Source organism: Echiichthys vipera (assembly GCF_963691815.1).
Source record: "Echiichthys vipera genome assembly, chromosome: 18".
NCBI classification, from domain to species: domain Eukaryota; kingdom Metazoa; phylum Chordata; class Actinopteri; order Perciformes; family Trachinidae; genus Echiichthys; species Echiichthys vipera.
Window position 1 is genome coordinate 24,372,205 of NC_139843.1, and position 16,577 is coordinate 24,388,781.

Below are 16,577 nucleotides of genomic sequence, written 5' to 3' on the forward strand. Positions count from 1 at the left end.
AACAATAAGCTGTCTTTTTTTTTTATCGATCATGAATAGTAGATGTTTTTAAAGGACAATAAAAGAAAGTTAATATTTTTGTTCTAGCTTCATAAGCTTGGTCTACACTTATCTGAAGCACATAATCTTCCCTACCAGCTCCAAAACACTGTTGTTGTAATAAACGACTCTTTGGAAAGGTCAAAGGTTATCTCATCTCGGCAAATTGTGCATCAAAATATTCCACACGCTTCCAAGAGGAAATTACTGCGAGGGGGTATTCATGTGTAATTTTCACGTTGGCTTTTGGTATTTGTTTTTAGATTTCTTTAGCATGTTTCACAATTGATGCAGAACTGTGATGGTGCCTCGGATCCTCTGTGTAAAGCAGTACATATAATGGTAAACAAACCCCCACATCTTCATTACTCACACATCTCTCCGACCTCATCTGCAAACATGTTAATCCCTCCGTAGTAACCATTAAAATCCTTTCCATAAATAGCAAAGAAGCATGCTCTAATATTACATATACACAAGCACAAATAAAGAAGAGTTGGAGACTGGTTGTGCAGGGGTTGAGTTTAATTAGTGAAAACTTTGACATCTATTTGTGTAAAGCAGTGAGGTGCTAAAACAGGAAGTGTTTGTGCTGAGACGAGGCCCATAATGGTCAGCAGGCCAGGAAGCCTCCATCCACCGGCAGACTGACTCCGTTAGTCATGCTGCTCTTATCACTCAGCAGGAATAAAATACTGTGAACCACGTCTTCCACCTCTGCGCACACACACACACACACACACACACACACACACACACACACACACACACACACACACACACACACACACACACACACACACACACACACACACACACACACACACACACACACACACACACACACACACACACACACACACACACACACACACACACACACACAATGTTGATACATTTATGAAGCCGTTAATGTGTGTATACACGGCATTATTGCACCACTGAAGGCATTTTATTAGGCCCAGTATGAGAAAATAAATAAAAATGCGGACCCGGGGAGGGGGGTAATATTTCGTTGCAGGTTTATGAGATTAAAGTGGCAAGTCTACGAGAAAATAAAGTCGCAGTTTTACGAGTTTAAATCTAGCAAATCTACGAGAAAAAAAGAAAAAGAAAAGAAAAAAACTTAAAAATGTATTAAATTCAAAGTCAGTAAAATAGTGTTTTTCTCCTCCAGTGTTTTGTTAACAGTCTGTGTATCTTTTTGGTCTGTGTATTATGATCACTAAAATTAAAATCACTAAAGGAAAAAGGTTCCAATCCCTCTGTAAAGCAGCTGTGAGGACGCTGCTGTGTCGGAGAGGGATTAATGTTTTTTATTTGATATTTGAACATGTGATAACACATGGTTCAGGTCCTGAGGGCTTCGACTGTTGGGAGTTGGGACTGGTTTTGTTCAAAAGTGCTGAATTCTATCTTTATGGCTTATTGTTGTTGAAACGGCAACCGCAACAGTCAGACCCATTAGAAGAACTGTTATCGATGTGTTATGATAAATTATTTTGTCAACTTAAAGGAACCAAGCCTAGGCGAAGTTGAGGAAGTAGTGAGAAGAGCAAGATCAAACTCAGCACCAGGCCCAAGTGATGTGCCGTATAAGATGTATATACAAGGCCTGGATATACCAGCATGGAATCCTACCCAGAATCCTCTGGCCTTTTCTCATCTACGAGGTTCCTATGGCGGTGGTTGAAGGGTTCAAGCAAAGAGTGAGCAGCTATCTTTGCAGATGGTCTACCACGCAGCTTAAGTAGCATTGGACTGTATGGGAACACCAACAAGCTCAGGCTCCCTTTCAGCTCTGTCAGAGTTTATCTTGGCTCGGGCACAGGAACACCTGCAGTATTCAGGGTCCAGAGACGCCAAAGTGTCCGGGGCAGGAATTGTGGTGAGGACTGGGAGGAAGTGGAGGGCAGCAGAGGTAGTCCAGCAAGCTGAAACTCGTCTGAAGCACAAGGCCATCCTCGGTACAGTGGCGCAAGGCAGAGCTGGACTTGGGAGCCAAACATCAACCAGGTACGAGTCTGCCAGTGGGAGGGAGAGGCAGAGGCTGGTGCAGGAGGAGGTGCGAGCTTCAGTTGAGGAAGGGCGAACCAGCAGAGCAGTGGCCATGAAGCAGCAAGGTGCTTGGATAAAGTAGGAGCAGGCGATGGAGCGGCGCATCACCTGGAAGGATATCTGGCAGTGGAACCCCCAGAGGATTAATTTCTTAGTCCAAGGGGTTTACAATGTCCTCCCAAGCCCATCTAACCTGTGCACCTGGGGCAAGATAGAAACACCTGTGTTCCAAGACAGGGACACTAGAGCACATCCTGAGCAGCTGTTCCAAGGTGCTGGGTGAGGGCCGGTATCGATGGAGACACTTTCAAGTCCTCAAATTCATCGCTGAGGCAATCAACACTGGGATAAAAGCCAGTCGATACACCCAAGCTACAGCCAAGGCCATCCAGTTTGTCAAGGAAGGACAGAAGCCAGAGAGGACATCTAAGAACGGCTCTGCTGGTTTGCTCTCCACGGCCCGAGACTGGGCGATGATAGTTGATCTGGAGAGGCACCTGAAAACTCCATCACACATCGCCCAGTCCAGGCTGAGACCGGACATCATCCTGGTCTCTGAGGCTACAAAACAGCTGGTCTTTTTTGAAGCCGACAGTTCCATGGGAGGAGAGGATGGAGGTGACACAGGAGAGAAAAAGACAAAAGTACCAGGAGCTGGTGGAGGAATACCGGCGGAACAGTAAGAGGACCAAATGCATGCCAGTGGAGGTGAGCAGTCAGGGATTTGCCATCTACTCCATGAGCAAGGCCTACAGCATAACAGGGGCGAACCAAAGGAGAGCTATGAAGAGCAACTCTGAGGCTGCAGAGAAAGCGCCCAGATGGCTCTGGCTGAGGAGGGGAGGGCCTGAGCGGGGCCCCTTCTTTATGGATTTTTGGGAGTCCATATAAGCAGGGGGTTGAGTCCTGGGGGTAGAGCCTGTAATATTGGGAGTAGTCAATGATCCCTTCTTTTTTTAGTTGCTGTGGACACTCTATAACCTTCTTTTTGTAACCGCTGGTAGGGTCTCGTTTCAGAGTTTCATAAGTGCTCCTTAAATTAGCAGAGGAAGTTTACAGGATTCCATTTACCAGCACACAGACAGGAATATTTGCCATCTTCCGCTCAATCCCCTGAAGATTTGCAACACCGGCTCTGGTGTTATGATATATCCCACTAATATCAGTCGTGTCATCTTACTCTGGGAAAGAAAGAAATGTATTTCCCAAAATGTAGGACCATGCCTTTTAGATGTTCCGGTAGTAACCAGATGGAGTGGTGACCTTTCCATGGAGCACCCTGTCTAACACCTAACGTACACTGGGACAGGCTCCAGCAGGTTAGATGATGGATGGGGACTGGAACCGGTTGTCTTTAAGCTACAAAAAGACAGTTGTGTTGACAGTGATCTGAAATGATTGCCCCAGATGAGTCTAACCTGCAAAGCGGCCCAGGGGGATGCGGTCCAACATGGTCTTGGATTTTTCAGGGTCGCTCCAGCCCAGGCGACCCATCTCAGTCATCACCACTGTGGGGTTCACACTGTTCACACGGATCTGATCAGAACACAACAACAGTCACTGAGAACACCATTCAACATGTCATTATAAAAACAACTGACACTTTTCATGGGCTCCATTGTGCTCCTTTAATATTCTTCATGAAAACTCTGTTCCACATGACCTTTCCCTCTTCTGTCGTTAGAACTGAGAAGCCGCGACACTGTGACTACAGATCCTTTTTGGATTAGGCTGAATGCTAAAATACGGTTTAGCTGCATCATCAATTGAACTGGCTGAATATTAGCTACTGCTCATACCCGTAGGCCACTGGTTCTCAAACTGTGGTAGTTGTACCACTGCTGGTACTCAAGCTCTCTCTGGTGGTACTAAAAAAAGGAACAAACAGGAAAACATTCATTACTAAATCAATATAACACTAAGAAAATACTTAAACCTTTAAGATCTGTGAAATGTCATTTAAAATAAGTTTGGCATTTTCTGTCATATTTTGTTTATATATCAGCCTGTTACTTAGTCACGTTCACGAGTTACGATCCAAACTGTGATGGTAAGAGAGTCAGCAGAGGTAAAATGACTGGTTTGAAAACACCGACATGTCAGTTCTGATGCTTCCTACAGCAACAATGAATAATCTTCTGATGAGGAATAAACCATCCTGTTTGTAGCTGAATAATGCAGACCTACGCTGCTGTATTTTAACATTGGTCTTAGTGGTGGAACTTGAGAGAGCCTGATATTTACTGAGGTGGAACGTCATGTACAAAGTTTGAGAACCACTGCCGTAGGTCAAAAGGGCACAGTGTAGCTACGCAGAAACAATGAAAATGAGGTGGCAGGAGCTGCTCTACTGATCCCCTATATTAAAATGGAGTTAAGAAATGCATCAATCTAAAATCTAGTAGAATGTGATTATAGTATAATGTGCAGCCACAATGCACATATGTGCATATTAGTGTTGCTGTGATTGCACAGGGGTTCCTATTTTGGAATCAGCCTGTCTGAAATCACTCATGTGTTCAGCTCAAGTCTCTCTGTTCACACCTTCCACTGACTGACCACTCGGTCAATGGTAAATGGACTTGTACTTATATAGCACCTTTCTAGTCTTCTGACTACTCAAGTCACATTCCCCCATTCACACAGACATTCAAACTGATGGCAGTGGACATCTACATACCATCTAATCTAATCTTTCACACCACATTCACACACCCATGTGCAGCACAGGGAGCAATTCGTTTTGGCAAAACTTGCCAAAGGACACTTCGACATGTGGATCAGAGGAGCCTGGGATCAAACCGCCGATCTCACGAATAAAGGACGACCCAATCCTCTGCCACGTCTCACATCTGATTTCTCTGAACTGCACATAATTGGCATTTAAATATAGTCAACGTATTTGAATAAAAAATGATTTTTGTTATTGTTGTGTGTGAATTTCAGTTGTCCCTCTCACATAAATCATTATGACAGAAACTTGACACAAGAGGCGCTGCCTACAGTTTGTCTGTGTGCCAGTGGACCTGTAACTTTTCTGTGTGTCATTTTATGAACATATAAATAAGGATGTCTACCTGTGGGGATCTGTGGAGGAGAGCAGAGAGACAGAGTGTCTGTGTTCAGCTCTTTATTTCACTGTCTAATGTTCACACCTCTACTGAGCTGCTCACTCAGGACAGATGTAGGAACAGGTCTGACTCTGGACGGGTCCCCAGTGAATGTAAAACCTAATGAGCCAAATGATGCTCTAATTGATCATGGGAAGTTTCCATGCTGTGGGAGTGTGAGGGCACAGTACCTGGTGGGGTCCAAGCTCCAGAGCCATCACTTTAGTCAGCATGTCCAGAGCTCCTTTAGTGGCACCTGAACAATGACAGACAGGAACTTTACTGTCACCAGCAGGGCTGCAGCAGGAAAACTTGTGACAGGTTAATATCTGAATATCTGCTTGTCCTATCTGAACTTACTCATGTCTGTGTCCTCTCTGTGTCTACCTCAGATCTCCTCTCTTATTAGAACTGAAGAAATCTTAAGTGTAAATGTGATTCTTCAATCAGCACTCGTCCTGTCATGTCTGTATCTTTGATAAGAATGTACCGCTAAGCTACTCAAGATGAAGGGTCATAGGCTAAGGCCTAGTCCACACAAACACAGGTATTTTTGAAACCAAACTTTTATGGCCCCCGGTTAAAAACAATTCTCGTCCACACCACCACCATGAAACCACAAAATCCGCCTCCGCCAAGAACTGTGGTTACGCGTGGATGAAAGAACAAACTGTGCAGAGAAACACACGCTTTAGAATACCCGTGTTTGTGTGGACGGCCCCTAATATCAGTGGCTTTCATTGTCTGTATCCCTGTTCCCCAGGTCCAATGTTCCCTGGTAGCATAAGCCTATGCCTCCGCTGATTTAATTCAGCATTTTGTCAGGGTTAGAGTCAGGGTTAGGGTGTAGTGGTATGGTCTTAATAAGCCTATTTGCCGGGGAATTCAATGCTGATTTCGGAAAAAATAACAGAACGGGAAAAATAGGAAAGTGGGGAACATCGGACCCATAGGTCCGTTCCTGTCTCTAGCTACAGTGCCTATCATAAGTATTCACCCCCTTGGACGTTTTACCCTTTTATTGCTTTCATAAATCAATCATGGTCAATAAAATTAGGCTTTTTTCACACAAAAATGTATTTAATGTCAAAGTGAAAACAGATTTCTACAAAGTAATGTTAATGAAACAGCTGCTACGGTGTGTGTGTGTGTGTGTGTGTGTGTGTGTGTGTGTGTGTGTGTGTGTGTGTGTGTGTGTGTGTGTGTGTGTGTGTGTGTGTGTGTGTGTGTGTGTGTGTGTGTGTGTGTATGTGTGTGTGTGTTTGTGCGTGTTGGTGTATAAGCTTGTCGTTTTAAATGTGTCTTTTAAAGGTCTAGCCTTTTCTTTTTGATGCTTTTAATGTTAAATTATTTCTGCACTTTAAGGGATTGTACTGTGTTTTTCGTTGTACTGGTACAATGACAATAAAGACAATTCTATTCAATTCAATTATTGAGCAGTTACTTTGAATTTAAGACAGGGTCGATGCAATCGTAAATTAGAATTCCTAACTGGGGAAATCCCTCAATTAGGTGTAATAAGATAAGATTCATGATGAGAAGATGATTTCTTAAATGCAGTCAGGAAGCATGTTTCTTTAATGGCAGAAATCCTAAATGTCATCTTAAACTGAGGTCAGACAGTGACTGGGGTGGTTCTGTAATGAGGCCCCTGGGTTCCTGCCCTCCTCCTAATCATACAAATGACTGAATCAACAATAAACACATGGATGTGTCAGAGTTAACAGGGTGCATGATTCAATACACTCAGCTCAGCTTGTAGACTGAGTGGAAGATTTGTTGGTGTACAGCAGCTGTTACTCACAGTAGACAGCGTGGTCTCTGAGGGCACACTGTGAGGCCTGGCTGGACACGTTCACGATAGATCCTGATCCTCTGGCCTTCATACCACGGCCCACAATCTGAGCACAGAGACAGATATCTGTTTGATCCAACACAAGCAGACTTTGGAAACTAAACTAATGGTATGGTTTGTAGGAGCCATGACTTTGATTTGTGTTAAAATGTAATATTCTCTGAGCACTAGGTGGTGTTTTGTACAGGGCCGAGACCGTAAGAGCCAGAAAAGCATGCTGGCTTTAAAGGGTAATTCTGGTGCAGAGTCCTCCCATGGTCTTTTTTGGCACTTACATACTTCAAATAAGCCATCACTACAGTTTTTTTCATCTAACAACTATTAACAGAGAAATCTGGGAGAGTTGCTAACAGTCGCTAACAGCCGGACGTGGCTAACAGTGATTAGCTCGGGGCAGTACGGTGAAGGCATTCAAACGTCTTTTTCAACCACTAATACTGCTGAAAATAACAGCAAACCTCTGCAGCAGCATGAGAAGAGTCCCTACACAGAAAACAAAGCACCAATGGGCTCCTTCCTTTGGGATTGACTTTGGTAATCCACTTGAATGGACTTTACTATGAGAGGAGCTGGTACAGGGGCCAGTAGGTAAGTCTCTAAAACACTCTTTTAATAAACTCTGGGTTCACTAACTACACTGTTGGTGCTTTGTTTTCTGTGTAGGGACTCTTCTCGTGCTGCTGCAGAGGTTTGCTGTTATTTGGAGCAGTATAAGTGGTTAATGCGTTCACCGTACTGCCCCAAGCGGAATCACACTTTAATACTGCAAAATCTGACTGATGCACGTGGACAGCCTGGTATTTTTGGTCCAGCTGGGAGGAGGCCTCGGGGAAGACCAAGGACTAGGTGGAGAGATTAGATCTCCACACTGGCCTGGGAACGCCTCGGGATCCCCCAGTTAGAGCTGGTTAATGTGGCCCGGGAAAGGGAAGTTTGGGGTCCCCTGCTAGAGCTGCTGCCCCCGAGACCCGACCTCGGATAAGCGGTTGAAGATGAGTGAGTGAGTGAGTGACGTCAGAACATTTGAGCCCAGTTAGCAGCCAGCAGCGTCTACAGTACAGGGCTCACCGCAGCACTGAGACGCCGCTCATCTATTACACAAGATCTTTTTCTAAGTCTGGTTGTTCACATTTTCCCCGACATCCAACAGTTTACTATTCATGTTACAATCAGCAAGACATCGACTTACAACGGAAGGAAAAAGAGCAAAGACGAGAATGTGGGACATGCAGGTGTAGTGATGTGGAGCCATTACTGTACCTGGGACACATGCAGCACAGCTTTCACGTTCACACTGAAAGACCTGGGGATTAAAGACACACAAGAACACAAGAACCACAGCACGTTTACATGCTGAAACCATATCACCAGTGTATGATGGTCTCTGCTAAACATGGTCCTGCTCCACGCTTCTGCTGCTGCTGCTATTATAATTATTCATGAATATTGTCATTACTTCTATTCATTATAATATTCACAGCCATTAAAACACAAAACAAAACAAACAGGAATGTTCCTTGCAACTGTTATTGATACTACTCGTATATTTCAATCATATTCACCACCATAGTTATTATTATCATTCATATTCCTATCACCTTAACTGCAATTGTTTCTACTGCCTGTCTTTTAGTCATATTCACATTACTATAGTGAGTTAATGTGAATCTCTCTCTCTCTCCCTCTCCCTCTCCTGGGTCTGTGGGATGCTCCTGCCTCTTAAAGGGAAGGTTTAACCACTGTGTGCACAAGACTGCTGGATTAAAACTGTATATAATAACTATAATACTTGCTACTACTTTTATTAAAGATAGTGCGACTTGTTGCTGCTCATTGGGGAATTGCTGGGTCTCTGTAAATCATGAATAAGTCAGAGTGTGGTCTTTACCTACTCTGTATATACAGTGCCTATAGAAAGCCACGATACCCTTTGAAAATAGTTACTTTTCTGTTTTACAGCCTGAAATGATTAAACTTTTTTTTTTAAATCCCAGCATGATTTACACATTTTGCCTTATAACATTCAAGTGATTTGTTTTTCAAAAAGTCTGAAAATGAATAAAAAATGAAAAACTAGAATCTCAGTGTTGGAAAAGTGATGAGTCCATTTAGAATAACAACTAAATAAAATTATCAGGTATCACCAATCACAATCGCTGTAATTAAAGCAAAAGGTGCCTCCACAAAAGGATTACATCTGAGGACTCATCACTTTTACAACCCTGCTATTCTAGTTTTTTATTTTTTATTAATTTTCAGAATTTGTTTGGGGAAAAAAAATCACTTGAATGTTTTAAGACAAAAAGTGTAAATCACGCTGGAATTTTTTTTTTTTTTAATGGATTATCCATAGAAAGGCCCAGAAATGAATTGCTGCTGACCTTTCAAACGCGCAACCAATGAGATAGAAGCTTTGAGTGTGAGGTTTACGTTTCCCTAGGCAACCAGAGAGCGACATCAAGCCGGTTAGAAAGATGGAGAAAAAACGTATTGTTTGTGTGTCCGAGTTTCCCGAACTATTTAACGTTAAATTTAAGCGGTATCACAATCTCTGAAGTAAACGTAATGATGGAGGTTCATAAGCATCACAGTTTAAGAGCTAACGGTTGTTTTAATGCTAACGTTGATTTAGCTGTTTACTGGGTCTCTGCGCCCAACCTCGCAGTGAGCCAAAACGCTTATAATGTGAAGGCCCCTTTAGGGATATAACAGTTACACTAAGGGGCCAAATACTGTAGTGCTGAAAATAGTAAATGGTTTTAATAATCAATCATTTAAGTCATTTATCAAGCAAATGACTAAAATGACACGGTTCATGTGCTGTGTCTTCTTGTTTTCTATCCTTGGTAATCTTTGAGAGGTGCTGTAGTGGGCAGTGTCCTTCTCTTTATAGTTTTAGTTTCCAAAAGCATCAACAGATGATTTGATGGGGGTGTGTCTCTCTCTATTTGTAACATGTGTAACTGCGATTCAAGGCTTGATTCTATTCTACTAGAATTGAATATAATTTCAGATGAGACCAGTTTTGACACGTTCACAAATGGACCTCATAACGTTCCAACAGCCTTTTTTCTCTTTGGCAGGCTGTTGTGGACTCAGCTTTAAAGCATGAAACTAGATGACCTAAGGAATCTGGAGAATCTAAGGAATTTGGCGAGGGAAAAACTGGCATGGTCATTTTCAAAGGGGTCCCTTGACCTCTGACCTCAAGATATCTGAATGAAAATGGGTTCTATGGGCACCCACAAGCCCCCCCCCCCAGAAGTGCTCGCCATCCAATCGCCAAAATATGTCATTCTTGTGGAACTCTTTGGTGTTCCTCAAAGTCTGGGTGTCTTAATATTTCAGTAGTATTTTGCAGGGATCTTTGACTCTAAATGGACTTTATTGTCATTGTGAGTAACGTAATTAAAACTGGTCCTCTAAGGTACAAACATAAAACCAAACACATTCCTAAAAACCCACACTGACTAAAACATCCACAGAGAACGTGAAGATAAAATAAATAGAATAGATGGATAGATGTGCCTTGTATAATATTTTTATGTTAAATGGACTGCATTTATTTAGCCTTTTCTTAGTAATAGCAACCACTCACTTGTACACTACAGACCCCCCTTTCAAGCACACATTGGTTACTGAGGCTCAAGTAGCACCTGCCAAGGCTTACAACACACTATTCTCTAATAAGGAAAGGTACAGTTAGAAGTATGGGGGATGGGGCTCTATGGTAATATCATTTCAGGCTGTAAAACAAAAAAAGTGACTATTTCAAAAGGGTGTCATGAGTTTCTTTAGGCACTGTAAAGTGTCTTGAGATAACTTTTGTTAGGATTCAGCACTGTCAATAAATTGAATTGAATAGGAATAGAAGTGTCCTGTATTTTGTCTTACTGGTCAAACTGGTCAGGTGTGACCTCCAGAAACGGCTGCAGACTGGCAAAGGCAGCGTTATTCACCAGCAGGTCGATGGGGCCCAGGTCCTGCAGGGCGGCCTCTGTGGCCCCCCAGTCTGCCAGATCCACACACACCGGGGTGATGGACGCACACTGTGAGAGGAGGTCGGCAGACAGAAAACAGAGGGAGGAGATGAAGGAAGAGGGGGAGCATTAGGAGGAGGACAAGTGAAGGCTTCGACACTCAGCCAGCATGGGTCCATTCAACAATGAAGACAGTATTAAACACAGTATGACAAATCATCAGAGTTCTTAATTTTGTCCATTCTGACTCACAGAGTGGATCACTAGAGAGAAATCTCCTCACATGGAGGAATTCATCCAAATCACTTCATCTTTGACTTTTGCCTTTAAGTGTAGGCACATAGAGCTCAGGCCCTAGCCTACACCTCTTTATGGTCACATGTGAATCGATTTTATTTTACTGCTGATGTAAGATTCAAGATAAAAAAATTTTTTTAATTAAAGGTAAGGCACGTAGAGCAGACGTTGCAACAATGACAAAAAAGAATGAAAAGAGTGACTAAGAATAAATACATAAATAAGTTATGAACTGAACAGAAAAAAATAAAAATAAAATATGTACACGTTAAACAAGGTGTAAATGGGCAATGAGGTAGATTGATAATCAGTACAAATGTGATAAAAATATATAAAAAATCTGTATGTGGCAAAGATAATGATGTAGTACTATCTAAACACTTTCCAATCTGTACAGTCAATTTGTTGTATTGCGCATAAACAACGTGAAAAAAAAGAAAACTAACAAACTAAAAAGATGCTGCCACATTCAATTCCCTTCTGACGTTAATGTCGTCTGTGTAGAAATATACGCGTCTTGAATGGTCAGAGGACAAATGGGCACCTGTCCCCTCCATCACAGACGACAGGAGTGAGAGTAGGTGGCCTACCTCCTGCAGCAGACTGTCCAGGTCAGCCTGTGTGCGTGTGACCGCTGTGACCTGGGCCCCGCAGCGCGCCAGAGCCAGAGCCGTGGCCCTGCCGATGCCTGACACACACACACACACACACACACACGCATTTAGCAGCAGAATACACACTTTATACATGGGTTATAACTCACGGTAACATAGTAGTAAGCAGATATAAAGGGAATTTTGTGTATTCATCTACAGTAGTCGTCGTCAACAATTACACTTTCTCCTATTAAGACATGTTTTATATCATTACAAGTGTTCATATGGAGATGTATGATGTGTTAATACAGCAGCCTCCACTTGTGGGTGTCCACAGGAGGAGTTACAGTTAACAAACACATAATAATAAACACTTCCACCTGCTTACAGCTCCATAAAAGCCATTTATTAAACACGTTATACACTGCTTATAAGTGATACATAAGGGAAATCAAGTGATGAACAAGCAGGAGAGGCTGTTGTCAAATGATTCGTTATGAAATTAAACTGTAATCTGTAGATGTATGTGCACATTGATAAACGTTGTTGTAGTATAATATTGTTGACAATAAAGTTTGTTTAAAAACTCTGTAGTTAATGAGGATAAAGCTGAAGCCTTACTAACTGTCTTTTTAGATGACGCACACTAATGTGAACATTATCTGTAATAGAATAAAGTTGTTTCAGCCTGTGTCAGGCCGTGACTGAAGACATATGTGATGGTGATCCATGTTCTCCTGCTCCTCCAGATTCAAAATGAATCACGTTATCACAAGAAAACAGAGGAAATAAACTGTATGTAACGTATGACCTTTTAGGGCTTCCGTACAGCACATAGATATGCAGTCTATGAAATGATAAATCCTGAAGCAGAGGGTGTGATTCCTCCAGCAGCCTGCAGGAGTCAGCACACTCACTGGAACAGAGTGTGTGTGTGTGTGTGTGTGTGTGTGTGTGTGTGTGTGTGTGTGTGTGTGTGTGTGTGTGTGTGTGTGTGTGTGTGTGTGTGTGTGTGTGTGTGTGTGTGTGTGTGTGTGTGTGTGTGTGTGTGTGTGTGTGTGTGTGTGTGTGTGTGTGTGTGTGTGTGTGCCAGCTGTTGCCTTTACCTTTTCCTGCTCCCGTGACCACAGCTCGTTTTCCTGCAAAAGAAATATCCATGGTCGGTCTAACCCGTGGACACACACACACACACACACACACACACACACACACACACACACACACACACACAGTTACAGACTGAAGTCATGTGACGCGTCCATGTCTAGTGTGGACCGATCGAGCTAAACTCTGCTACAACCACGGTGTCTTACCGTGGTGAAGTTGGTTTGAGGTTGGGTATTGGACGGATACTCCCTCCGGTTCCAGCCCAGACTGTACTGAAGTTTGCCCGGTGTTAGCAGCAGGAGGACGGTTGGCACACCTCCAGAGCCCCGTGCGAAACCGATTTAGGGACCGTCATTAAATGACTTCACATAAATATAGGAATAGAAAATAATTGCAGTAATTGTAGTTTCCGTGTCATGTGACCCAGTGACCCCACATCTGTATTATATTGTATTACTAAACTGACACACCAATGCTGATGGTGTTTTAGTTAATATTCCTATATAATAACTGAAGCACTAACATTCTATAGGAAGTGGTGTGCCCAATTTAGTAATATAATGAGAAAGTGGTTTGGAGTCACTGGATCACATAATATGGAAGCTATTGTAAAAACGCCCATGACCTGGGACCACTGGGCAAACCTCCGTAAAGCTGCAGGAGTGAAAATCAGTCCAGTATCCAAGTCAAACTACCTTCACCACGGTACAGAACCGTCCCTTGAACCTACCACACGATGTCTGCATCCAAACATGAATCATTCAGAACTTGTGTTTTCTGCTTGTAAAACAGCGTGGAGGTGCTTACCTGAGGCACCAGACGGAGTGCTGGTCCTGGTCCTGGTCCTGGCTGCAGGAAGTGAGTGTGTGTCTCACAGACTCACATGGAAGTTAATGTTCATGTTAATGTGTTTGTCTCAGGTCAGTGCACAGTCACTGTGAAGAGGCAGAAAGCACCAGGGCAGCTGTCTGCGCTTAAACATGTTTGAGTCCATAAGGTCCGAACAAACACTGATAGTTTGGTTGGTTTCTCCAGGGTCCATGTACAGACTTCACATGTGCCGGTGTCCACCAACACACTGGAGGAGACGGCCTTAAAGGCGAAACATGTAGAATCTTTATTCAAAGCTATATATATTTTTTTTTTAAATACACCCATGTTGGTCTGAATTAATATTTAAAAATGTTTTGACAGGTTTGACAATGACTTTCTGTGTTTCCATGGCAGCAGCCAATAGCTTTGGGCGTTGCGGGTTGCCAGATTTGTCTGTTGTTGGGTGCAGCTACTGTAGGCTGGTACTGGGTGAAATGGAGTTCGCCAATCCTGCAGCTGCTTCGGAGCCTCAGTGAAGGGGGCGTTAAAAATCTGAACTATTTTAATGTTGCTGTGGGACAAAGTGAGACCAGTCTCCAATCAAATGTCATGTATTCTTGTAGATAATATAATTACTATGTCAATAAATTGCATCAATAAAAATAAAACAATATATGTTTTGTAACTTATATTAACATATTATAGAAGGTCATTGAAACCGACCCAAAACGCTGTAGTACACATGCCAGGCCTGTGTGTGGCACTAAAACTCTGCCACAGAAATACACCAACAAGGAGAAGTGTGTGTGTGCGTGTGCAACCAGGCATGCTTATGATTTGGTGTTAACAACACTCGTCTAACTCTTCCTCTGATTGGCTTACCTTTAAATTTTACTCTACCTCAGCCAATCATCATTTATGTGGTTGTTCAGAATGAAAGTATCTCTTTTCCATAAAAAATATATTTAGTCTAAATTTTAAAAATTTTTTGACGGGTTTGACAATGACTTTCTGTCCTGTTCTGTTTCCATTGTAGCAGCCAATAGCGTTGGGCGTTGCTGGTTGCTAGGGTTGTCTGTTGTTGCTACAGAAACAAGAATCATTTTGAGTTGAGAGCTAGCTAATGGATTCCACCGCACTCACAGACAGACTTCCAAGAAGACTGGCTAACGTCAAATACTGTTGTCAAATGAATTGATTAGTCCACACGCACACTTTGGGATGACTCCTGCAAAGAAATTAAGTTGCAACACACCACACAATCTTTTAATCCATTCACACTTCTACTACAGCCATCTCTGAACTCTGCCTTAATTTGGATCCCAGCTGCACACCTGTGAAGTTTCATGACCGCATCTCACACTGACTGCAGTGAAAACTGCTGACCGCAGACACACAAACAATACATGGCAAAATACTAAAGGTGAAAACAATACCAGCCTTGCTGTTGTGGCCTGTTATCCCGCCTGTTCCAGTTGGATGTCACCATGAGATTTTAAATCCGTTTTTGTTTCTGCAGCCCTCCAACAGGTAGAAACTACACAGAACTGTGTAAAACAATCTGTTTACATATGATTTAGACACAAACCTCATTGTACCAGAGGGCATTGTGACACAAACCTGCAGAACCAACTGCATTAAAAGTCAATGCAGGTCCACGTCCTCATTTATTTGGCTTTAAGTCTACTTACTACCGATTCAAAGCACTCTTTTTGGTGAATATAAGGCTGAATGTCAGTCCCCCCCCCCCCCCCCCCAAATTTGCAGCTCTTCAGGTGAGAGGCACGACTCTCACCCAAAACAAACCAGTGCACACACACTTACAGTGGGGCAAAAAAGTATTTAGTCAGCCACTGATTGTGCAAGTTCTCCCACTTTAAATGATGACAGGTCTGTAATTTTCAGGTACACTACAACTGTGAGAGACAGAATGTGAAGAAAATCCTGGAAATCACATTGTTCACACTGTCTGGCACTGCAGGGTTTGATTCCCTGTCTGCGTAGTGTGTTACTGATGGGAACCTTTGTAGCTTTGGTCCCAGCTCTCTGCAGGTCATTCACCTGGTCCCCCATGTAGTTCTGGGATCTTTGCTCACCGGGATGAGATCCTGCGTGGAGCCCCAGATCGAGGGAGATTATCGATGGTCTTGTATGTCTTTCATTTTCTAATAATTGCTCCCACAGTTGATTTATTCACACCAAGCTGCTTGCCTGTTGTATATTCACTCTTCCAAGCCTGCTGCAGGTCTACATTTTAGTTCCTGGTGTCCTTTGACAGCTCTTTGGTCTTGGCCATAGTGGAGTTTGGCGTCTGACTGTTTGAGGGTGTGGACAGGTGTCCTTTATACAGATGAGTTCAAACAGGTGCCATTAATACAGATAATGTGTGGAGCTTCTTAAAGAAGAAGTTACACGTCTGTGAGAGCCAGAGATCTTGCTTGCAGCTGAGCAAATACTTATTTTCCACCATAGTTTACAGATACATTCTTTAAAATTCCTACAATGTGATTTCAAGGATTTTTTTTCACATTCTGTCTCTTACAGTTGAAAATAAGTGATGCAAATTACAGCCTCTGTCATCATTTTAAGTGGGGAAACTTGCACAATCGGTGGCTGACTACATACTTTTTTGCCCCACATATGTGACTCATAAGATTGTTTTTACAGGGTAACAATGCAGGAATCAGGACACCACAGATAGTCTAGCTTCTACAGTTCTTAG

At 42.8% G+C, this 16,577-nt stretch overlaps 1 protein-coding gene across 2 annotated transcripts; it reads right to left on the bottom strand.

The window, feature by feature from the left end:
• Window positions 1–590: 590 nt before the first annotated feature.
• On the bottom strand, window positions 591–13,339 carry LOC310961046 (L-xylulose reductase-like). 2 transcript variants are annotated; one of them, XM_083932978.1, is made up of 9 exons: window positions 13,249–13,339; window positions 13,042–13,100; window positions 11,930–12,027; window positions 10,957–11,111; window positions 8,323–8,365; window positions 7,012–7,108; window positions 5,399–5,463; window positions 3,516–3,633; window positions 591–756 (listed from the first exon to the last, which is right to left on the bottom strand). In XM_083932978.1, exons 2-9 carry the CDS (start codon window positions 13,091–13,093, stop codon window positions 653–655), a joined length of 732 nt encoding a protein of 243 aa, XP_083789104.1. In that variant the 5' UTR covers window positions 13,094–13,100; window positions 13,249–13,339; the 3' UTR covers window positions 591–652. The 2 variants fall into 2 exon arrangements, with proteins under 2 accessions (XP_083789104.1, XP_083789105.1); XM_083932979.1 differs by lacking the exon at window positions 13,249–13,339 and having other exon boundaries at window positions 13,042–13,213.
• Between the last annotated feature and the right edge of the window lie 3,238 nt (window positions 13,340–16,577).